This window comes from Prinia subflava, chromosome Z, assembly GCF_021018805.1.
Source record: "Prinia subflava isolate CZ2003 ecotype Zambia chromosome Z, Cam_Psub_1.2, whole genome shotgun sequence".
Lineage (NCBI taxonomy): Eukaryota > Metazoa > Chordata > Aves > Passeriformes > Cisticolidae > Prinia > Prinia subflava.
This window is the reverse complement of record NC_086283.1, coordinates 44,730,845-44,756,062: the sequence shown is the minus strand read 5'-3', so window position 1 is coordinate 44,756,062 and position 25,218 is coordinate 44,730,845. Positions and strand designations below refer to the sequence as shown.

The 25,218-nt window shown below is 43.3% G+C and overlaps 1 protein-coding gene across 10 annotated transcripts in view; it reads left to right on the top strand.

Annotated features, from left to right (window-relative positions):
• Positions 1-19,431, top strand: part of BNC2 (basonuclin zinc finger protein 2) — a 346,571-nt gene extending 327,140 nt beyond the window's left edge. For 6 of the 10 annotated variants that reach the window (XM_063423711.1, XM_063423716.1, XM_063423708.1 and 3 more), the window contains one exon: positions 6,643-7,909. In XM_063423711.1, the coding sequence (XP_063279781.1) occupies positions 6,643-7,303 (661 nt within the window). In that variant the 3' untranslated portion in view covers positions 7,304-7,909. The other 4 variants (XM_063423714.1, XM_063423713.1, XM_063423718.1 and 1 more) reach the window with 4 other exon arrangements.
• The last annotated feature ends 5,787 nt before the right edge of the window (positions 19,432-25,218 follow it).

Below are 25,218 nucleotides of genomic sequence, written 5' to 3'. Positions count from 1 at the left end.
GGTGAAGAGAAACAAAGAAAATTTTCTTTTAATATTTCATTATAGGTAAAAATGTAGGCTGAACACTGAGATGAAAATACGTGTAGACAAAGTCTCACAGGAAGAATAATGAAAGTTTCATTGCTTATGATATTTTAAACTAGATTGATAAAGCTTAGTTGTAAACTAAGTATAGCAGGAGGATAGCTTTTACAGGACCTGTACAACAAGAGCAGTTACTTCCATATTCAACTTTAATAACGGATTCGTCAGTTTGCACATAAACCACCAATCAATTCTGTTCTGGCCTTTGGTTTTCCAGCAAAACCTTCTCAAACTGCTGAAGATTGTGTGGTTTCAGGTTTTGTAACCCAATAGTAGCTTCTGTCTTCTTTAAAAAAAAATACATCTATGATCACCTGGAAAAACATAATTTGATAGAAAATAATTTTATGCTGTCTTTACATGCATTAAGTCTCAGAATATAATTTTATAGTGTTACTTAATGCTGGGATCACTTATTGATCTTAAAACAAAGCTGACTAAAGACCGATGACTTCCTGCTGTTGTGATCTGTTTGTGATTTTTTTGCAGTGTTGGAATGGTAGGGCTAGGTGATATTAATTTATCAAATCAGATGTTTACCAGAAAAGGCACTTTCAGAATATCTGAAATATAAGAAATTGGGATGGTGGCTTTCTTGGAAACATGGGAAGAACAGTTGTGGCTGAGTACAACTGGAAATGTTGAATAGATAATTTCAGAATTTTAATAAATAATAGTTTACTTTGATGGTTGACTGAGATCTTTATCAGGGAGCTTTGTCATTTATAGTCAGACAAGGAGAAGTAGTAGCTAGGACATTTAACTGGCACACAGTTGGTTTGGCTTTTCTGTCTCACTGGAAAGCAGTGGAAAGTGGGCTTCCACAGTCCCTAACAGACTGCCCTAACAACAGTGGTTCTCTTTCATTCTCACTTTCTTTTTCTGTCTCATCCCATAATATTTACGTATAATCACACTTTTCTCTTGCTAAAATAATTAATAAAATAATACTATATGCTTGATTTTCAACAGCCTGTTGCATCCTGAACTGTGAACACATTCAACCTAATTTTTCATGCAGTTGGTTTTGTGCCTTTTCTAATGCTCAAATCTGAACAAGCAGTGCTCTTTATAATCTAAATTCTCTAACTCTGCTCTGTGCATCAGAGATGAGGTTTGTCCCAGTGCAGATAGGACTGCAGCTATGGGAACATCCAAATTTGGCCTTGAGTCATCCATTGGATTCATGCCAATTTCTATACCAGGACAAATTCTACTCTGATAAATTCCTTCTCACTCACTTCAAAATGAAATTAAAAGACTGATTAAATAAAAATAAACTAAACTAAAGCGACCATCAAATCTTTCTTTCCAACAAGTGGATGGTAAATTAATAAAATCAGATTCCTTGACAAGTGTAGAAAGAAACTGTTAAAGAGATCCCAGTCAGGGATTTATGATCTGTGTAAATAGAATGTACATTTAATTGACTGTATTTCCTAGGTTTATAATCCCCTCCCTTTTGTTGGTGTGTAGCACATCTGTCACTAAGAAGCTTGCTACTAGTAGGTGGGGGTTAACCAACAATGAATTCTAGTTAAGAAAGAATACTTCATTAACTTCACAAGAGAAGGAAAATATTAGCTGCTGTAGGATCATACCCAGAGTCAGGGAGTTTCTGTTTACTGCTGCGGAATTCTGCATTGCACTGCTGCTGAAATTCCTTCCTGAAAAGGCAGTGGTAAACTCAGAGGTTGACACTTCACCACAACCACAGATTTTATGTGTATCATCCTTATCATTAACATCCATTCTTACTGTCGAATTCACTCTAGTGAGGGCTTTGCACACACTTCGCCTTCCATATACATAATTAATTAATAGTAACTTGAAAAGACTGGAATTTATGTAAAAAAATCAGATATTCTGGGTTCTAGAATTTGTTCAAACTTCCTTGCCACAAAAAGCTACATTTCAAAATATCTTAGAAAAATACCCTCCACATTTTTAAGGGTATCTGACATATAGTACAGACCTAAACAGGTATTTGGACATTCTTTGCCCCAAACAGTATTTTCAAAACAAACCCTCTTCACCATCCCTTTTTGCCTAGGAACAGGTTGATATAGCAACTGAAGTATAGTGAAATATGCCTTTAGTTAAACTCATTTGATGGCGTGTTTCTGCCTGGAAGACTTCAATCATCAGTTGTCTTTACACAACATTTCCACAGTGAGGGTCAAATGTCATTCTGGTAGTTGATGTAGAAATAAGCAACCTAGGAAGTCCAGAGGTATTCAAAGGATTTAATTAGGTCAAACATTTTGTTTGTACAGACATGTATATTTCTGCCAATCATTTATATTCTTTAAGTTCTGTTCCATGCAGATACTGCAGCAGTTGCAGTGGTGCAAAGGACACCAGATATGGCCTTAAATTAGATAGCTGAGGTATGAGAAGTAATGAAGCCGTGGCAAGCTGAAGCTCAGCGGGTTTTGACATATTTTGCTTCAGGATTTTCTGTCTGTTTGATACCAGTGTTCATGCATTGGCACAAATCACTTTGCCCAAGCTGTGCCTCAGCTTACTCAGGGACCATTGTTTACACATACCTGAGGGCAGTATCTGGAGGAGGAAGAGGTAAGCAGCTTTGTAAATCACGTCAGGGAATGGAATAGCTGAAGCTAGAAACTGCAGATGTCATGGGGAGGAGCAGATGAACAAGATGACAGGTGGTTAGCATTGGCTGAGAGCTCTACAAATCCATTTCCCACAGTAGGGGACTTCCTAGGGTTTGGGAGTGACAAAGTGGAGGAGAAAGAGTTGGGTCAGGATGGAAAATCTCTGGTATCGAGATGGGGGTCTGAGACTTCGGGGGTTTTAATAAGATTTTAAAACTTCAGTCTAAATAAATGAATTTTTTTCACAACACATACCTCCTTCTCCACCAGAACGTTTTCACATATGATATTTAGGGACAGTATTAAACACAAGTGAAATAGATTAAGAAATGAATGTAAAAGAATCAATTCTTTTGAACTGTGGTTGCATAATGGAAATCGACTGCTATGAATGAACCTATGTTCAGAAGTTATGAACAGCAGAGCTAATGCACTGCCATGAGTTCATCTTTATTATTGCATTACACCTGAATCAATTGATAAAGTAGCTTCTTTTTAAGGCTAGGAATGGCACCTAATTGAATAAAAGTCAATGTAATTATATTAGGAGAATCCAACAGTACTGCTGACAGCGGAAAAGGGACACTACTGAGCAGAGTGCCAGAACTGGTCCGCACATTTCTGCACATCGTTTGCCTGACAGAAATTATGGGCTGGTACATACTTTAACTAGATTACTGATTGCTACTGCTGTAAGTGAGAATTGAATAAGGGAGGCATCTCCTCTTATCAGAGCATCAGCAGAGTTTGCATCCTTACACTGGTCTTTCTCAGAACGGTCTTTGTCTATCTGGGGCTTGATGGCCCCTTTTTAACATGGCCGTTTATTCTTCTCTCTTCATTTAGTGAATGCTGAAGTTATTTTTATTGCATCCCTGACTGTTGTTTTTCTCAGCAGCCAACCAAGGTAGTAGTAGGCACAGATGCATGGAAGCAACAGTTACAGTTATCCTGACTATCTGGTATGGTGAAACAAATTCCCATAACAGAGGAGTGAAGAGAGGAGAGAAGAGGGAGAATTATAAGTACACACATGAGTACTTTATGAATAGTTTGCACTTAGCCTTACGATGATAAGCACAAATGTGCTTTTACGGTCATTTAATAACTCTGGTCAGTGTGGACAGGCCTTCACAGTAAGTGTTTCCTGTACTGCACTTAGCAACTTAACATGGAGCTACATTCCATTTGAAACTAGGAAGGCAAGGGACCATCAGGACTACTGTTTATCAGTCGTGTATGTGCACTGCATGCATCTGTTCAGAAATCATTTGTGGATAATAAGGGTATGGTATGAATATGCTTTGATTAATTTGCTTTATGTTTTGTGTATCGTGTGATTGAGTCAGTATCCATCAGAACAACAGTATAAGTGATATTACAGTGACAAAAACCAGTTTCACAGTCAAGACTTTTTTTAAAGTCTGTGTTTTATTGGTTTCAGATTTTTTTTAAAACCAGATATGTCTGGATTGGAATGTGAATTTGTTCTTTCTTTCTCTCTCTCTCTCTCTCTCTCTCTCTCTCTCTCTCCTCCCCCTCCCCCTTTCTTTCTCTTTTTTCCTCTCCTCTCTCTCTTTTGTGATCTCAATTTAGCAAAAGATTAGAAAGCTGATCTTATCACAAGGTAAGCTCAGCCTTCCTAAGTGCAGTGTGGGGATATGCATAATTACACTTCTATGCCTCAAAAAAGCAGTGGGGCTATACTTGCTTGTGTGAAAAGAGTATTAAAGTGGGAAAAAAGCAAGAAATACTCTCCACTTTTTCTACCCTTTCCCATACCTCTCAACTGTCTCTCATTAGGAGAGAAATCCTCTGTTCTAGACCACCCCCTTACCGGAATTATTGCATCCCAAACATGCACAGTTCAATTAAACTGCATTTCAGTATCAGTTTTAAGTCAGAGAACAGTTACCTGCATTTGCAGGTGAATGGGACAGATTAATTCTATTGGTGTTTGTTTATTCCCTTCTGTTATGTGTGACAGACAAATTAATCACAAAGTAAGTGTTAGAAAATTACAGAGATTTACTCCACATCAATTTAATCTTCCTACATTTGCATTTGCTTTATTTATTTGCATTGTACTGCTTTACCATGTTTTGGACTTCAGTTAGTTGAGAGGTATGTTTCAAAGGGTTTCTTAAAATAAAAGCTTCCAATAAGGAAATACTGCTAATAGCTATTGCTTCTCTTCTCCCTTTTTGTTAATGTAGGACCTGAATGTCTGTAATATTTAAACATTGTTATGTCTTCCCATGCCAATTTTGTATCTAGTGCTTTTTGCAAAATAAGCTACTCCTATGTTAAAATTCTCTCTTTCTCTCTCTCTTTCTGCCCCCTTCTCCCACTCCCCTGCCCCACCCCCCCCCCCCCCCCCGCCCCGGCCCTTCTTTTCCCTCCTACATTTGGGCTATGATCTGCAATTTATAATGGGCAGACAGACTGGTGAGTCTGCATGTTGTAAATTGCGGGTTTGGGTCCTTAGCTTGCAAAGAATGTTATGCAGTAGAACTTCGCTAATTCTTTTTTTTGCTGATTCAAAATTCAAGTCACCCTCCAAAGAAACTGAATGAATATTTGTAATTTCCTCAGCAATGCTGCACATTCTGAAAACTGAACCCTAAAGTTTTCTATTACTGAAAACTTTATACCGATTTCTTATACTTAAGCACTTCAGCAAAATGAGCATGTTCTGTGGTCAGAGGTCTTTGATGTCTGTCATGTTTGTTGGTTGCATCATTAATTCGGAAAATGCAGTTTTTCAAAGAGGGTTTCCTGACACTACTGCAAATCAGTGAGGTTCTACTGCAATGGATGAATAAAGCCAATGCCAAAAGTGGAGAGTAGAACGCAGTTTCAAATAATAGGCTATTTTACACATTTACTAACCCAAAGACTTACATTGTTGCAAATATAGAGCTTTACTTCTTGAGCACAAAGGCCCAGATCCTGTAAAACACTTGAGAGTCTTTTAATTTGCAGCTCTTGGAATCTGGTTTAAAATCCAATTCCATCAGTGATAGTTTTCCATTGTTTTGAATATCTGCCATAACTTACAGCAAATACCTAAACCAAACCCATGGTTAAGTTTTTAGATTGATTTGAGGCAGAATTCTCACTGCCATTAATAGGTTTTTTACTGGACATTGCACTACTTGAGTCAATCAGCACTGCATACAGACAGTACAGGGAAAAGGACAGGGACGGGTGGCAGTGACAACTGAAACTACCAGCTTTGGCTAAGATTTTCAGAAACTTACATGTAGACTTCAAAGACTTGTTCTCTTAAACCCTTCAAGTCTTCTCCATCTTGGTTTGGCCTGATTCTGAATCCCTGTATACAAGAACTAGATTACCAGAATCAGGACCTCCGACAATGCCTTATTCAGTATCTTTATATTTGACTCTCCTCCTATATGTCACTTACAGAGTTATATGAGTACATATATATATAAAATAAACATATTTTTATGGATGGATAGATATATATCTAAAGACGTGGATCCAGAGTAAGACATAGATAAACACACATACATGTATTCCATATATTAAAAAATATTTTTTGCCTCTTGAAGAGAAGGAAAGTCAGCAGGGATTCAGGAATCAAGAAGAGCATTTTGTATTTTCTGCTAGTACAATTTATTATTTTGTAAATTTCAAATAAAAGGGCTATAGCTGCTGTTGGGGACTAATCTTGAGGATCAGCAGTTAGCAAGAAAAAAAAATAAGGGGGGAATTTGCTTGTTTTGTTTAGTTTTTATGTTGCAATTTGTCCACTTATAGAAAGACTGAAATTTCCAAGCAACATGGATAGGGGATATTTTAATGAGAAATTATCAAGAAATCATAATTTGAATTTGGTGCTTGTTTACTGTATGTTTAATCAAAAATACTGTACATTTTTCCTTTTCTCCCTTCCCTCTTCCTTTCCCAGACACAGTGCTAACATAAACCTGCACCGTAAACTGTTGACCAAAGAACTGGATGACATGGGCTTGGACACTTCACAGCCTTCTCTTAGTAAGGACCTCCGTGATGAATTTTTGGTGAAGATATATGGCGCTCAGCATCAGATGGGGCTTGACATAAGGGAAGACACCTCCTCGCCTGCTGGTACTGAGGATTCCCATATGAATGGGTACGGCAGGGGCATGGCAGAAGACTATATGGTACTAGACCTGAGCACCACCTCCAGCATCCAGTCCAGCAGCAGTATCCATTCCTCAAGAGAATCTGATGCAGGAAGTGATGAGGGTATTCTCCTGGACGACGTTGATGGGGCAAGTGACAGCGGGGAATCTGCCCACAAAGCAGATGCCCCTGCCTTAGCTGTAGGTATGGGCACCGATGTCCCAGGATCCCTCATGTTCAACAGTGTTTCGGTGAGCAACGGTGGGATAATGTGTAACATTTGCCACAAAATGTACAGCAACAAGGGAACCCTCAGAGTGCACTATAAAACAGTGCACTTGCGAGAAATGCACAAGTGCAAGGTCCCTGGGTGCAACATGATGTTCTCCTCTGTCCGTAGCCGAAACCGGCACAGCCAGAACCCCAATCTGCATAAAAACATTCCTTTCACTGCAGTAGATTAGGTCAAGGATGGACACAGCATAATGCCAGCTCTCAGAGAGGGCCCACTACATCTGAACTGCCATATACAGTCTCCCTTTACATATATATACATATATATATATATGTATATATATACACACACATAAATATACATTTATATATATATATTTTTTTTTTCTTTTTTAGCAAAAGAAAGAAACATCAGGTGCTTTTTCCTCTTTGTTGGTTGTTAGGGTTTTTTTCCTTATTTTTAATAGAAGCAAAAACAGAGGACCTTTAATCTGGGGGAAGAGATGCTTCATTTTAAAAAGAAAAACAAACAAACAAACAAACAAACAGAAAACCTGCAGTTGTTCCTAGTTCTGTTAGAATGTTCAGGGTCATCTCCAAAGAGACAGTTTTTTCTTCCCATAACTTTTGCCTGAAAAACAAAAAGAACAAAAAGTAAGAAAAAAAAAAAAACACCTAAACAAAAAAAAAAAAAAAAAAAAAAAAAAAAAAAAAAGAGCAAAAAAACACACAAAAAATCCCCCCAAAAACACAAAAAAATAGCAAACAAACAAAACGAGAAAGAAAAGACATTCTACTTAGTTGTCTTTGTGTTTTCTAAGCATTGGGGATAACGTTCTACTAAGCATGGCTGTTACACTTGTATATATATATTGAGCCTTGACAGGCCTATGATGTAAAACAATTGTATTGATGGTGGTTTAACTCTAATTTTTTTGCTTAATTTTTACAGTTACATTCAGCTGTTAGATAAGCAGGAAAAATAGTTTGCTGCCTAGTTTTACTCATTTATGTTAGCTTTAATGCACATTTTTAAAAGAACCACGGTCTTGTTTTAACTACCTGCTAGATATAAGTAATACGGAGGTGCTGGCATGCTTTACAGTACCTGATTTGATACAGTTTTTTTGTCTTGTACTATTACATAAATCCAGTCATGCACTTTTTCGTACACTACAAGGGGATGTGTAATAATATCCATGCTTTTTTTTTCTTAAACTATTGCCATATTTTCAGTAAGTGTCTTTAAAAAAAATACACTTAGGTAAAAGTGATCTGGTCAGTATGAGGGCATGAATGCCAAACAAAGAGTATTAGTGTTTAGTGTTAATACAAAAGTGCCAACTTTGCACACATTTTGAAAAAAGAAAATGTAGTTATTCACCATAACCACAGCTGTAGTTTTTGGACTACACACAGAAAAATACTGGGGAGAGAAAAGGGGTAAAGTGAAATACAGAATTCTTGGTGCTTTTTTAAAGTGCCAATTATTACTAGAAACAATAGTGCATCCTTATTCCTTATATACTACATTGCATAAAAGAAAAAAAAAAACCCAGAATTTTGTCATGTGAACCAGTAGAAATTTTTTTTTTGTCAAACATGCATAATATTTGGGGATATAAATGCTGATACTACTTGTCACAGAACAAAGATGAATATAATTTTGTGTGCTTCTTATTATAGCCTGGATTTTTGTGGTGTTTAAAAAAAATCAAAATGAACAGGGAAATAATGTTAACTATGTTGTTCTGTAAAGTTGTCTTTTTTGCAATGGAAAGTGCTGTAGTATGATTAAGGCATGTTTTATAGAAGCAATCAAAGGAAATTAATGGCAGAAGCACTTAGTAGCTCTGAAAACATATGCTGGACTTTTTATTGGGTAACTTTCCCTTTGGATAAAATTAGAAGACAGAGAACAAGGATGTCTAGTTGTGTTTATGTTTTGTGTTTCACTTGCATGATTTGTCAGAAAATAACAAAAGTCCAAGGAATATAGTGAGTAAGAGAGCGAGCGCAACCAGGAGACAGACGAGGAGCGAGCGATTGAGAAAGACAGAGAGAAAGGAGGCTGCCCTCTGAATTTTTTGTTTCTGGTGTTTACACATGTTGCTTGAGCTGGTAAACCACACTGGCAGCCTTAGTTACCACAACATACTGACTGAGGGATGGTATTTACTTAAGCTCAATCTACAGCCAAAGCCATTAGGATGTGTGTTGTAGTCTCTTTTCTTTACAAAATGAATAACAGTAACAAATGCAAAAACAAACCGGCAAGGGATATTTCACCATACAATAAAATATTCCTTCAGTGAGAATGTGTTCCTTTTCTGTATTTACTGACCCAGAACATTATTCTTCTTAGCAAAGAGTCAGAAATGCTCCATTGTTTCAGCTTGTTGCTGTATTGTTTTGCTGTGCATTTTGATTATTCTTACTTTTTATGTCCACTTGAATACTTAACTTCTATTACATTTTCTAGAGGAAACTCCTAATATAGGTTTCCTCTTTTTTAGTACTTTTTATGCATTTCAGTATTTTTGTTTCCAAAAGTAGGAATCAATATCTAATAAATCAGTATTTCCAGTTGTAGAAAATAAAAGAAAAATATTTCTAAATGAATTCTCACTATGTTCCTATGAGTTACGAGCCTCTGATCATTTTTTTAATTCTGTACACTCATGAAGCCCTGAAAACATTTAAGGATTCCACAGAAACTATAAGGAAAATTTACCTTCTGGTTTAACAAAAAGAAACTTTATTGAAAAAAGTAGTAAGGTGTTTCACTGACATTTTTCTTTCATCTTTTTTATTTTCTTCAAAGTCTCAACTACTTTGCCTTGTAAAATTGAGTGGGGAGATCTGATTTGCTTTGTTTTATGTTGTGCAAGCTCAGTGTGTTTGTGAGAACGGGAAATTAGAACAGTAAGGGTGCATTTTTCCAAAACACATGAACCTGTGTAGTGTTACCTGTATCGCACTCTCGTCTCTCCTCCCAGTCTAATAGGATCAAGTAGTATAGAAAGTCTAAAAAATAAAAGAACAAAAATTGAATTATATATATATAAAGAAAAAAAACCCACTCTTTTGTAGTATGCACGGTATAAATAAATATAATTTAATGAAAAATGCATTTGAGGTATATAAATAATTCCTCACTGAATGAACCACTGTTCAGCATTCTTATTTCACTATATTTCTGTTAGAGGTCAAAAGGGTTTGGTAAGCTTGTCTGGAAATTTAAGTATCATCTGTGGAAAAATCCAACAGATTATTGACATAGAAGAAAAAAGTAAATCTGTTTATTACATAAAATTGAACAGCACATTCTAAAAAGTAAGGAAAAAGGGACAAACTTCCAAAAATTCTTAGAAGCTCACAAGTGTTACTTTTAATTTCATTCAGATTTTGCTTAAGGTGTGTAGAAGTTATCATCTCTGTCTTGTGGACAGAACACTATTCACTGTTATTTTTAGGCAAATTTAGGCAAAAGTAGTTTCTTCAGTGTTAGTGATACTAATCTTTTAGTATCAGAACAGTCTTTTATTTAGAAGGGCACTTACACTTACTTTGAATTGAATGGCATTTTCCTTCTTTCGGCTTAGCATGCATCTCTATGAGAATCTGTATTTATCGGAATTGTTCTTGTGGTGGAATTTGTATCATCCGATATTATCTGAAAAATTCATAAAGGGGCTCTGGCATAGCAGCTTGGTTTTACTGAAAGTAGCATTTCTGGGTGATCTCAGCGGAGACCTGGAGTGCAGTAAGAATAATGACCAAACATCTCATCTCTTCAGCACAGAACATGACCTGTAATGCTGTGATGACATGATAAGTATTGTGCAGTTGCTTATGTTATCACAAACTTGTGGCTATCCCTTTGGTTTCCAAACCTGTCAGTCTAAACCATTTTGCAAGAACTAGACCAGCTCTGAGGAAGATACTCTTCCCTTTGTATGGAATTTGTTTCTTCTTTTTTGGTTCCTATAGTTATTGTGGTCACTCTTTCCATATTGTTTCACTGCTTTATTCAAGGTAGTTGTATTTTTCTGTAAATATCAAAAAGCTTTGTCTGCGATTAGAAAATAACTGTACTGAACCTCCTTTAGAAACAGAAATATTTTGTCTGGAGGTTGTTTAAGATTTTCTTTTCATTGGGAGGATTGGGGGGTATGGTGTGTCAGGAAAGCATATGTTAATGGTTAATCACTAGATATCTTTTGAAAAACTGTATGAAAATTTGAAAGGAAAACAACACAGTCAAAGCACAAGAATGGAAACCATGAGTTTTAACAGCCATGGTAGCCCCTTCTCACTTTTTGGTCTCACACATATGATACCACTTACCCATTTATGTTTCAGTCTGTTAGACTATCACTAATACTAATGTGATCTTGCCCGTAAGTGTGCTCCTGTGAGGACTAATTAGCCGATATTAGTAAAAAGCTAATTTAACTCATAAATACTTTTGCACACCTTAAAATATTTAGTCAATTTTTCTGGGCTATATCTCAACCAGGTACATTTTGTTATGCCTGAGATTTTAACCTTGCCATTTAAATTGTTGCTGATGCTGTGGTGACACTGTAGTCATGCACACAAGTTGTAAGCACTGTCACTGAGTCACAACTCAATTTGACCAAATGTGAAAGGTATAGATTAAAAACCTTAACAGCACATGGACACTGCTCTTAAGGTTCTATCAAAGGCTCCTCATGTCTGAGCTCATCAAATTTGTATGTTTCCTAGGGATCTGTAGATACTTTACACAGAAGAAATTCTGCAACATATTTGCCATGGGTAAACTTAAGTGTATCTTCCTTTGTTCCTTCCTGCTTTCCTTCCTTCCTCCCTTCCTTCCTGCCTGCCTTCCTGCCTTCTTCCATTTCTCCCTCATTTCTTCCCTTTCTATCTCCCTTCTTCCCTCTCTGCCTCCCTTCTTCCATTTCTCCCTCCCTCCTGTTATAGAACTGAAAATGTAATTTCTCTATTTGTTACGCAGGTTTATACATTTTCCACCACCTATATGTTTCCCATTCCATCCCCCCAAAAAGGAACTGTTTAGGAAAAATTAGTAGTGTCAGGTTCTGCGAAGTAGCTGCCAGCAGTGGTCAGTAACTCAGCTGATTTGGTATAGTACAATTAATAGGAAGTAGGGCTCCCAGGATGCACTTGAGTATTCCCTGAGTTTTAGCCTTTTCAACCTAGTTAAGGATCTAACATAGCTAAATATGTGGGGTAGGAATGTAAAACCAAAAAGACAAGGTGCTGTGTGGGTATAATGAAAGCTCAGAAATACGATAATTCAAGGTCTGATCTGTTCCAGAGATAGGAACCCTTTTCAAAACCAGGGATTTAGTTCCAAAAATTTCTCCTTCAATGTGTATGATAATTTATAATCAAAATGCTTGATATGGACCCATTTTTCACACAGTGGTCATTAAGGATGTCAGCTGCTGTCAGAAAATAGGACCTATTTTTAGAAGTGTATTTGTATTCAAATTCTGCAGGATATTTTCACAGCAACATTGGTGGTAGAATAAATAATAAGGAAGAGAAAGTGTATGGTCAAGGAATGCACATATGCTCCTCTAGGTTTTTCTGCCACATACATGAACAGAACTGTTCTTCAGTCCCCAGAACATTTTGTCACTTTTCTCTTTGAGTTAACAGAATTACTCTTTTTATTTGAAAAGAGAAGCAAAGGTGCCTGTACTAAGGGCAAGGAGGCAGCAGGAGTTCACTGTGGGGAAAAGGTGAGTGGCAGACACATGATGGCAGCTGGTATATTTCAGTTCCTTCTTAGTTTTGGTTTTTTTTCTTACATAGTGACATAAGAAAAAGACTTTGCTGCTATAGTAACTCAACAAAACAGTGACTGTAGTGCTACTTTGCTAGATAAGCATCAGCATATCCTGCTGTTGCCACATGATGAGTTGGGCTTTTTTCTCCTGTTCTGTAGGGACATAAAAGGAACTCTTTTCCATACCCATTTCTACTTCAGGAACAGAGCAACATCATATGATGGACTGAACCTTTCACCCACATGTTTGCCCAAATACATGTCTGTTCCAGTCTCATGGTTTCTGTCTCTTCCTGCAAACACTGCAGCATTATCACTGCCTTTAAAATGGCTGTAACAGAGTGAAGCAGCAACTGTTTTACATAAGTAGTATTATCTTGAGTCTGTAGTTAACCAGTCTTGTGTGGCTTGTTTTCGCTGTTCAAGTCATGATATTGAATGACAGCTTTGATTTTTTTGATCAAGGTATTGATCATGTATATCCCAATACTGTTGCTGTTATGTTTGGCACTGACACTTAAATGAAAACGGTTCTGGACCACCAAAGGGTTAAAAAATGGACATGTTTTTGACAAGTCCTCTGACTTTTGCCAGTATTATTGTTCATTATGATGACACTGTGTTTTTTTTAAATAGCAGCTGTAGTTGTCATGAAACTATTTTCCCATTCCTCTCCTTTAAAGTGTGATGTTGTAAATTCATGTGACCTTTCCTGCAAAGAATAAATATTTCTTTTTTTATATAAGATCTGAAGACAAGGCTTGTTTTGTAACAAATAGTGGCCCATTACAAAGCAGGAAAAAAACTGAGCTGAGCAGAAGGAAGCTTCAGTTCAATTTCACCTCATATCTTTCTAATAACTTACTTGTCACTTTATTACCTTCCAGTAATGTGAATGCTGCTGACAAGACTGTCACACTAACAGCAGACAACACCCTCTCTTCCTTAGCCCCAGCTCTCCTGGCTACTTATTGCACTGGCCCTGAAGGGACACAAACTAATAGCGTGCTTTCAAGTTCAGCACTTGGCCATCAAATATAAAAGGATGTGTAATTGCCTGTTTATCCCCTGTGAAGGCGAAATTGAGTACAAGAACCAGGCTTTTCCTGCCCATTCCCTAACACACACGCGCGCAGACCCACACACACAGGCATGCACACATGTCTGCAGTGAGTGAAGTCCCGTCTGGAGCACTTTGATTTGTCTTTGGGAAGCCCAAGGCTGCCACTGTCTGCTCTATCGAGCTATCAGGTAGACAGTAACAAGATGGCTTCTTAGCAAAAGGTCAGCTGAGAAATACTGTCTGTAATGGCACTTTTTGTCTGCTTATATAGCAACTAATTGCTTTGTATTGGCATAAGCCATACTGTGCCTGCTAGAAATAGTTGTTTGAATTTGCTACATGTCTTGCTGCATAGGTTCAGTGCCAAACAGGATGTGCAGTCTATTTTTTTAACTGGTTTAGCCCATCCCTAGGCAAATTTCAGCACAATCTCATCCTCTTGGGTTCCTATTATGAATGCCAATTCCCTATATCCTATTCTATTGTGATAGGAGAATCTCCTGCTGAGGACAGTGTGAACTTTTATAAAGTGCTAGATGAACATATCTGAGACACTATCTGCTGTCCTCATGCAAGGAGGAATTTTTTCTGATTTATACTTTCATTTGCAAGAACACTGCTAAAAGTACAGGCTCCAGAAGTGCTTCTCAGATAGGCCTTCAGAAGAGACAGAGTTTCACAGTGAAGTAACTGGAGAGCACATGCTATGCCTTAAAGAAATTTTAAGTGCATGAGGGCCGGTGTACCTGGCTTCTATCAATCCCCATTTTATTGTGTGCTTTCTGACTGCTGAATAGCGGTTGAAAATTCAAGTGGGCAGAGGAGCTGCTGAAGCATGCTTTCCTTGCAGGGTCTGCAGCATTCCCATGCTGAGATCGTAACGCCTGTCCTGTGTGTACCTGTGAGTATTGGGCACTGTGGGTTGAACAGTGCTGGCAGCCAGAGCAGCACCACAAAGTCAAACACAGGTTTCAGACAAAGCCCAAGACCAAGAGAACTAAACAAAGCCATTTTGGAGTTTCTTGTTTTTCATTTCCTTGGATCGATTCATGGCACTGGTTGGCTGCAGCACCTCTTTGCTGGTTCCGGATGCTAATGCTGTCAACAGCACTGTGTGGTAATTTGATGTTTTCTGCAACAGAGGTGATGGTGCCCACCATAAATATGCTAAGGTCTTTTACCAGTCAAAGGTCACTGATCTTTTCCCTCCTTTTCCTTCCGAGTTCATCAGAAGCTACAAGGGTGAAACCAGCAGACAAATTCCTGAGGCCTGTTTGTATCAGAAGTCTAAAGGCTGAGCCCAGACTCTGCTTCCCTGTCAACTCCATGTGTGCATGGCACTGACGGAGGTTGAAGCAGCCGGATGAGCTGACCTGCGATGATGAGCTTGGGCAGCCTTTCTTGCTGTACCATTTCCAAGGCCGTTTGTGGAAACTGAGGACTTTCTGATGGAAGAAATCATTTGTGTCCTTTGTGTGTGTTTGTGAATATGTGAGTGCGAATGTGACAGACAGAGAAACAGACACAGTGCTATAACAAGGAGCCTTAAAATGAAGATTACAAGTAAGAAAAATTATATCATTCCCATCACACTTACATAGATGTGTATATATATATATATTTCCTGATGCATTTAAAAGAACAGGAAGAGTCAGGTAGCAAAAGTCTAATGTGTAGAGAGATTTTTCTGCTGTTGTACAGATTTTGTACATTGCTCTCTTTAAACCTTTGGAGAGAAATATTTTAGGAAAATTAGGAAAAGCATCCAGGGCAATTATATTTCTAAAGAAAGAGAGAGCAATACTAGCTAAGTGATGCATAAAGATTTTATAAGGCATCCATTGTCAAACAAAAGGTTGAGAATGATCAGAGGATAATGCACAGTTAGGATGGCAAACTCATCAATAGTTAATCACAACCTGTCCACTTCTGCCACGAAATGCAAGAGGCTAAAAGCAGCAGCTCTGGGGCACCAGTGGCAGGCATGAATGTGTCCATGCCTGAGTTGGGAGCATTATGCAGTTGTCACATCCAGAGCAAGATGTTTTCCCATCCCCATACCCCTCCACCTCCTGTGCTCTGTTAGTACAGGATGCATTCCCCCCCACCAGTTACACCTGTGAAATGGTACAGTAGCCACATGAACTGTGATTCTAAGGATGTTCCTCTTAGTTTACCCAATAGAATAAATAGGGACACCTAAGCTGTACAAAGGCAGATTTATCAATTGTTTTTCAATTATACTTTTACATTTAGATTTTTTAAAGTATTTTTTTATCAAACACCTGTACCACCTTCAGTTGTTGTCTTTAATTTTCCCATTTTCTTTACCACCCCTTCTCCTTTCATTCCAAGAGAGTGTCTCATTAAAATTCTCTCAGAAAAGTAACACATCCTCCTAGTGTTCTTCATTTTGGAAAGTTATATGCATTCCATTTGTGAAAATGGTTACTGTTTGTAAAGTGGCAAGATTAATAAAATGGCCACTGTTATGTGTGTGTGTGTTTCATTTAGCTATTTAAAAATACAAAATTCAGCATGCTGCTTTTTCTTGTGCAAGCTTTGGTTCCTATATCATACGGGGCTCATTTCCCAGAACATGGCTTGTTTTTGATGGGCAGCATTTGTGTTCTCAGTTAATGACTCCTGCCTGTCCTCCAGGTTATAAGAGTGATCTGCCTTCCACTGCAGTGTATATGCAACAAGCGTGCAGATAAGTTGATCTGAACCTGAACACAATAGAAATTTACCCTGGCTGAAATTCCACACGCTTTTACTTACCACGAACAGTTCACTGCAACCTGTTTGTACCTATACAAATAACTCATTGTAGGGATGGCTGAAGCAGTTTAAAGATTCATTGTTTTACTGAAGGCTCTTGCTCACTGTCACAGTTGACATTTTAACAGCTTTTAACATAGAAGGTCAAACACAGTGATCTCCTATATAGCTGTCTGCTGGGTTTCAGTTCTCCTGAACTGGAAACACGGGAACTGACTGGGGGATTCACGTGGAAATGTAAACTGACATAAACTGGATTTGAACCTTCATGTATTTGGAAGTTCTTAGGGGTCTGGTAGTGTGTTCAGCCACAGAGGCATAAAGCCTAGAAACCCCTTTCTCAGGAGGCATGGGAGGGCTCTGACTGCCTGGCTGCCTCCCCCTGTGGCAACCAGCGATGCAGCAGCAGCAGCAAGGGGGCTGTTGTGTGGACAATGGAGAGCTTGCTAGTGGCTGGCAAAGCCGGGCTTGTTCCAGAGGACTTTGTCAAGATGTGTTCCTGGGGTACCCCAGCCAGGCACAGGAAAGAGGGGAGTTGAGGCCTGATGGACATTTTTACAAAAGTCTTTCTCTGTTTGGAATAGAGGAGGCTTTTCATTTTTACTGTTTGATCTCAATGTGAGCAAAATGTGAATGCTCTGCTGTCCTGCCTGCAGAACCAAAGCATGCACTACGGAATGTAGCTGTACAAGGGGATACGAAAATTTGCATCATGTTGATCTCATAATCATGACATTAGTAGCTTCATAAATATTGTATGTAGTCTAGAGAAGTTTTTTTCCATTAGTAATCTGAGGGAATTAAAAGTCCAGTTTTAATTTGACATTTCTTTTCTTGTATTTTCTGTACTGTAACCGTCCTACAATATGTCTTTTGCATAAAATGCATAAGGTTTTGGGGATATAAATGGAGTTTTACTCATACTTTGTCCAAATACCTCTTGTAATTTGTATCAAAATTCTTGTACAATTTTTATATTAAAGATTTATCAGTCACTGATATTTTTGTCTCTTTGTCTTTCATGTCTTCATTTTTTACTGACTCAAGCAATGCACATTTTCATGGAAAGCATATGGTCATATAAAGATGCTCATCTGCAAAGTTTTCACATGGCCTCTTGTAGTTTGAAAACAGCAAACTACATTTGAGAGTTTTTCATACTTCCCAGAAATTGAATAGGGTAAAGGGAAGGGAGACAATTCTTTGGAAGGGAGATTTTTTTTTTTTTTTTTTTTTTTTTTTTTTTTTTTTTTACGCCCTAGCTTGCACACTGTTCCTTAGAACTGTCATACTCAGTGTGGCATCCAGAAATCTACAGCCTCACTAATTTAGTCACCTGACTGCAAAAAAAACCCTTAAGATGGACATTGCTCACACTTAAGTATGTCTGACAGATGAAGAAGTGAAAGGCCTTGTCAAACTCTAATTTGATGTCCAAGCTCAGTCCTGATTTTTTGCTTTTTGAAGCAGAGGTACACAAAGGTACACAATAATTTCAGTGTTTGGGTAAGAATTTTCTCATGCTTTAAAATGGTAAGGACATTGGCCAAATGTGTCTTCCCACCAAAATCTAGGACTGAAACATAATAATTTATCACCAATGAATACAACTTTGAGTCCTTGGGATTGGCTTTATGCTCCATGCTGACTAGAAGAGGGCGCAGCACGGGGAGATGTTTCAAAAACCCATTTGCAGGGCCTAATACTTCCTTTTGTTTGCAAATCTTGTTTTACCTTTAAGAGACATCTGTGTCAGCTGGGAAAATGTGAACAAGAGTCTCCTGGGGTAAATGCTTTTGATTTAGCCTGAGCTCTTATGATGCTAGTAATTTTCTACATACTACACTTCTTATCAAAAAAGGGAACAAAACAGTCACATAATAGGATAGGTTTTCCCATTGCTCTGCGCTCATAGAGACAAAAAGGCCATGTTACAAGCATGTCTAAGACAACGTGTTGCAATAAGATTCATATTCATTCATTCTACAAGGGAAGACCAAAGTAAAACTCAGCTTGTTAAGTGCCATGAAGTGCTGAGCACTGGGGTGGCGATGCCTCAAAGCATGTGTGTATGTGCTGAACTTCAAGCATGTACGGTCCTGTTTGACACGATGGTAGCAGATACCTGCTTGCAAATGAGCCCCTCTTGAAAGTATTAGCTGGACTGCAGCTAATACTAAACAGCCTGCTCAGTGTTTGACTAGAGCAGATAAGATGTTTTTGGTTGTCTCACATTTCCTGATCAGCCAAATGGAGGCAACTGGACTCACCAACTGAATGTGGGGGTGGAGAAAGAAAGGGATGTGAAAGACAAATAACCAGAATTTGCTAAGCACTGTGAACTGTAAGTCTCGGGAAAGTTGTTGGTGTAATACATACATGTTGGAGTAATACATACTCTCTGATAGATTTAGGATTTTCCTAAGGTCTTTTCCTTTTCAGCTGTCCGCCAAGAGCCATTTCTCTGCAAAACATCTAGCTCTAAAAACAGAACTTCACCTTCTGATCCAGCTACTTCACAACTTAAACCTAGTTTATGTGTTGAGAGTCATCAGCTATGAGGATACAAGATGTCTGCCACAGGTCCAGTAAATAAAATCTTGAGAGTGTTTGTTTCATTTGCCTGTTTTTAATCAGCCTGACATAAACAGCTAACTAACAAGCTGAATTCCTTTAATCTATTACTGACTTGCAGTTGTCAGCTTTAGGTCATTAAATCACATGCCGTCTTCCCTTCCCTTCCCTTCCCTTCCCTTCCCTTCCCTTCCCTTCCCTTCCCTTCCCTTCCCTTCCCTTCCCTTCCCTTCCCTTCCCTTCCCTTCCCTTCCCTTCCCTTCCCTTCCCTTCCCTTCCCTTCCCTTCCCTTCCCTTCCCTTCCCGCACCTTCCCGCACCTTCCCGCACCTTCCCGCACCTTCCCGCACCTTCCCGCACCTTCCCGCACCTTCCCGCACCTTCCCGCACCTTCCCTTCCCGCACCTTCCCTTCCCGCACCTTCCCTTCCCGCACCTTCCCTTCCCTTCCCGCACCTTCCCTTCCCGCACCTTCCCTTCCCGCACCTTCCCTTCCCTTCCCGCACCTTGCCTTCCCGCACCTTCCCTTCCCGCACCTTCCCTTCCCGCACCTTCCCTTCCCGCACCTTCCCTTCCCTTCCCTTCCCTTCCCGCACCTTCCCTTCCCGCACCTTCCCTTCCCTTCCCTTCCCTTCCCTTCCCTTCCCTTCCCTTCCCTTCCCTTCCCTTCCCTTCCCTTCCCTTCCCTTCCCTTCCCTTCCCTTCCCTTCCCTTCCCTTCCCTTCCCTTCCCTTCCCTTCCCTTCCCTTCCCTTCCCGCACCTTCCCTTCCCTTCCCGCACCTTCCCTTCCCTTCCCTTCCCTTCCCTTCCCGCACCTTCCCTTCCCTTCCCGCACCTTCCCTTCCCTTCCCTTCCCTTCCCTTCCCTTCCCTTCCCTTCCCTTCCCTTCCCTTCCCTTCCCTTCCCTTCCCTTCCCTTCCCTTCCCTTCCCTTCCCTTCCCTTCCCTTCCCTTCCCTTCCCTTCCCTTCCCTTCCCTTCCCTTCCCGCACCTTCCCTTCCCTTCCCGCACCTTCCCTTCCCTTCCCTTCCCTTCCCTTCCCTTCCCTTCCCTTCCCTTCCCTTCCCTTCCCTTCCCTTCCCTTCCCTTCCCTTCCCTTCCCTTCCCTTCCCTTCCCTTCCCTTCCCTTCCCGCACCTTCCCGCACCTTCCCTTCCCGCACCTTCCCTTCCCTTCCCTTCCCTTCCCTTCCCTTCCCTTCCCTTCCCTTCCCTTCCCTTCCCTTCCCTTCCCTTCCCTTCCCTTCCCTTCCCTTCCCTTCCCGCACCTTCCCGCACCTTCCCGCACCTTCCCTTCCCGCACCTTCCCTTCCCGCACCTTCCCTTCCCGCACCTTCCCTTCCCTTCCCTTCCCTTCCCGCACCTTCCCTTCCCTTCCCTTCCCTTCCCTTCCCTTCCCTTCCCTTCCCTTCCCTTCCCTTCCCTTCCCTTCCCTTCCCGCACCTTCCCTTCCCTTCCCGCACCTTCCCTTCCCTTCCCTTCCCTTCCCGCACCTTCCCTTCCCGCACCTTCCCTTCCCTTCCCTTCCCTTCCCTTCCCTTCCCTTCCCTTCCCTTCCCTTCCCTTCCCTTCCCTTCCCTTCCCTTCCCTTCCCTTCCCTTCCCTTCCCTTCCCTTCCCTTCCCTTCCCTTCCCTTCCCTTCCCTTCCCTTCCCTTCCCTTCCCTTCCCTTCCCTTCCCTTCCCTTCCCTTCCCTTCCCTTCCCTTCCCTTCCCTTCCCTTCCCTTCCCTTCCCTTCCCTTCCCTTCCCGCACCTTCCCTTCCCGCACCTTCCCTTCCCTTCCCTTCCCGCACCTTCCCTTCCCGCACCTTCCCTTCCCGCACCTTCCCTTCCCGCACCTTCCCTTCCCGCACCTTCCCGCACCTTCCCTTCCCGCACCTTCCCGCACCTTCCCGCACCTTCCCGCACCTTCCCGCACCTTCCCGCACCTTCCCTTCCCGCACCTTCCCTTCCCGCACCTTCCCTTCCCGCACCTTCCCTTCCCGCACCTTCCCTTCCCTTCCCTTCCCTTCCCTTCCCTTCCCTTCCCTTCCCTTCCCTTCCCTTCCCTTCCCTTCCCTTCCCTTCCCTTCCCTTCCCTTCCCTTCCCTTCCCTTCCCTTCCCTTCCCTTCCCTTCCCTTCCCTTCCCTTCCCTTCCCTTCCCTTCCCTTCCCTTCCCTTCCCTTCCCTTCCCTTCCCTTCCCTTCCCTTCCCTTCCCTTCCCTTCCCGCACCTTCCCTTCCCGCACCTTCCCTTCCCTTCCCGCACCTTCCCTTCCCTTCCCGCACCTTCCCTTCCCGCACCTTCCCTTCCCGCACCTTCCCTTCCCTTCCCTTCCCTTCCCTTCCCTTCCCTTCCCTTCCCTTCCCTTCCCTTCCCTTCCCTTCCCTTCCCTTCCCTTCCCTTCCCTTCCCTTCCCTTCCCTTCCCTTCCCTTCCCTTCCCTTCCCTTCCCTTCCCTTCCCTTCCCTTCCCTTCCCTTCCCTTCCCTTCCCTTCCCTTCCCTTCCCTTCCCTTCCCTTCCCTTCCCTTCCCTTCCCTTCCCTTCCCTTCCCGCACCTTCCCTTCCCTTCCCTTCCCTTCCCTTCCCTTCCCTTCCCGCACCTTCCCGCACCTTCCCTTCCCTTCCCTTCCCTTCCCGCACCTTCCCGCACCTTCCCTTCCCTTCCCGCACCTTCCCTTCCCTTCCCGCACCTTCCCTTCCCTTCCCGCACCTTCCCTTCCCTTCCCTTCCCTTCCCTTCCCTTCCCTTCCCTTCCCTTCCCTTCCCTTCCCTTCCCTTCCCTTCCCTTCCCTTCCCGCACCTTCCCTTCCCGCACCTTCCCTTCCCGCACCTTCCCTTCCCTTCCCGCACCTTCCCTTCCCTTCCCTTCCCGCACCTTCCCTTCCCTTCCCTTCCCGCACCTTCCCTTCCCGCACCTTCCCTTCCCTTCCCTTCCCGCACCTTCCCTTCCCTTCCCGCACCTTCCCTTCCCGCACCTTCCCTTCCCGCACCTTCCCTTCCCGCACCTTCCCTTCCCTTCCCTTCCCTTCCCTTCCCTTCCCTTCCCTTCCCTTCCCTTCCCTTCCCTTCCCTTCCCTTCCCTTCCCTTCCCTTCCCTTCCCTTCCCTTCCCTTCCCTTCCCTTCCCTTCCCTTCCCTTCCCTTCCCTTCCCTTCCCTTCCCTTCCCTTCCCTTCCCTTCCCTTCCCTTCCCTTCCCTTCCCTTCCCTTCCCTTCCCTTCCCTTCCCTTCCCTTCCCTTCCCTTCCCTTCCCTTCCCTTCCCGCACCTTCCCTTCCCTTCCCGCACCTTCCCTTCCCTTCCCGCACCTTCCCTTCCCGCACCTTCCCTTCCCGCACCTTCCCTTCCCTTCCCTTCCCTTCCCTTCCCTTCCCGCACCTTCCCTTCCCTTCCCTTCCCTTCCCTTCCCTTCCCTTCCCTTCCCTTCCCTTCCCTTCCCTTCCCTTCCCTTCCCTTCCCTTCCCTTCCCTTCCCTTCCCTTCCCTTCCCTTCCCTTCCCTTCCCTTCCCTTCCCTTCCCTTCCCTTCCCTTCCCTTCCCTTCCCTTCCCTTCCCTTCCCTTCCCTTCCCTTCCCTTCCCTTCCCTTCCCTTCCCTTCCCTTCCCGCACCTTCCCGCACCTTCCCGCACCTTACCTTCCCTTCCCGCACCTTCCCGCACCTTCCCACACCTTCCCTTCCCTTCCCGCACCTTCCCTTCCCTTCCCGCACCTTCCCTTCCCTTCCCGCACCTTCCCTTCCCGCACCTTCCCTTCCCGCACCTTCCCTTCCCGCACCTTCCCGCACCTTCCCGCACCTTCCCGCACCTTCCCGCACCTTCCCGCACCTTCCCTTTCCTTTCCTTTCCTTTCCTTCCCTTCCCTTCCCTTCCCTTCCCTTCCCTTCCCTTCCCTTCCCTTCCCTTCCCTTCCCTTCCCTTCCCTTCCCTTCCCTTCCCTTCCCTTCCCTTCCCTTCCCTTCCCTTCCCTTCCCTTCCCTTCCCTTCCCTTCCCTTCCCTTCCCTTCCCTTCCCTTCCCTTCCCTTCCCTTCCCTTCCTTCCCTTCCCTTCCCTTCCCTTCCCTTCCCTTCCCTTCCCTTCCCTTCCCTTCCCTTCCCTTCCCTTCCCTTCCCTTCCCTTCCCTTCCCGCACCTTCCCTTCCCTTCCCGCACCTTCCCTTCCCGCACCTTCCCTTCCCGCACCTTCCCCTCCCGCACCTTCCCTTCCCGCACCTTCCCTTCCCGCACCTTCCCTTCCCTTCCCTTCCCTTCCCTTCCCTTCCCTTCCCTTCCCTTCCCTTCCCTTCCCTTCCCTTCCCTTCCCTTCCCTTCCCTTCCCTTCCCTTCCCTTCCCGCACCTTCCCTTCCCTTCCCGCACCTTCCCTTCCCGCACCTTCCCTTCCCTTCCCTTCCCTTCCCTTCCCTTCCCTTCCCTTCCCTTCCCTTCCCTTCCCTTCCCTTCCCTTCCCTTCCCTTCCCTTCCCTTCCCTTCCCTTCCCTTCCCTTCCCTTCCCTTCCCTTCCCTTCCCTTCCCTTCCCTTCCCTTCCCTTCCCTTCCCTTCCCTTCCCGCACCTTCCCTTCCCGCACCTTCCCTTCCCTTCCCTTCCCTTCCCTTCCCTTCCCTTCCCTTCCCTTCCCTTCCCTTCCCTTCCCTTCCCTTCCCTTCCCTTCCCTTCCCTTCCCTTCCCTTCCCTTCCCTTCCCTTCCCTTCCCTTCCCTTCCCTTCCCTTCCCTTCCCTTCCCTTCCCTTCCCTTCCCTTCCCTTCCCTTCCCTTCCCGCACCTTCCCTTCCCGCACCTTCCCTTCCCGCACCTTCCCTTCCCTTCCCGCACCTTCCCGCACCTTCCCGCACCTTCCCGCACCTTCCCTTCCCTTCCCGCACCTTCCCTTCCCTTCCCTTCCCGCACCTTCCCTTCCCGCACCTTCCCTTCCCGCACCTTCCCTTCCCTTCCCGCACCTTCCCTTCCCGCACCTTCCCTTCCCGCACCTTCCCTTCCCGCACTTTCCCTTCCCGCACCTTCCCTTCCCGCACCTTCCTGCACCTTCCCGCACCTTCCCTTCCCTTCCCGCACCTTCCCGCACCTTCCCGCACCTTCCCTTCCCGCACCTTCCCTTCCCGCACCTTCCCTTCCCGCACCTTCCCGCACCTTTCCGCACCTTCCCTTCCCTTCCCTTCCCTTCCCGCACCTTCCCTTCCCGCACCTTCCCTTCCCGCACCTTCCCTTCCTGCACCTTCCCGCACCTTCCCGCACCCTCCCGCACCTTCCCTGAACTTCCCTGAACTTCCCTGAATATCCCTGAACTTCCCTTCCCTGAACTCCCCTTCCCTGAAATTCCCTGAACTTCCCAGAACTTCCCAGAACTTCCTGGAACTTCCCTTCCCTGAACTTCCCAGAACTTCCCTTCCCAGAACTTCCCTTCCCTTCCCGGATCTTCCCCTCCCTTCTCCTTCTCCTTCTCCTTCTCCTTCTCCTTCTCCTTCTCCTTCTCCTTCTCCTTCTCCTTCTCCTTCTCCTTCTCCTTCTCCTTCTCCTTCTCCTTCTCCTTCTCCTTCTCCTTCTCCTTCTCCTTCTCCTTCTCCTTCTCCTTCTCCTTCTCCTTCTCCTTCTCCTTCTCCTTCTCCTTCTCCTTCTCCTTCTCCTTCTCCTTCTCCTTCTCCTTCTCCTTCTCCTTCTCCTTCTCCTTCTCCTCTTTCTCCTTCTCCTCCTCCTTCTCCTCTTTCCCCTTCCCCTTCCCCTTCCCCTTCCCTTTCCCCTTCTCCTTCTCCTTCTCCTTCTCCTTCTCCTTCCCCTTCCCCTTCTCTTTCTCCTCTTACATATTCTTTCTCATCTATTTTTGGTCTTTTTACCCCCTTTATTTTCTTCCTTACTTTTTCTTTCTTTTGATTTTTCCCAAATTACTGTAATAACATGCAGTTCCTTGTTTCAGCAGGCAGGAAAAAGAGAGAAGAAAGGAGAAAAAAGTTGAGAA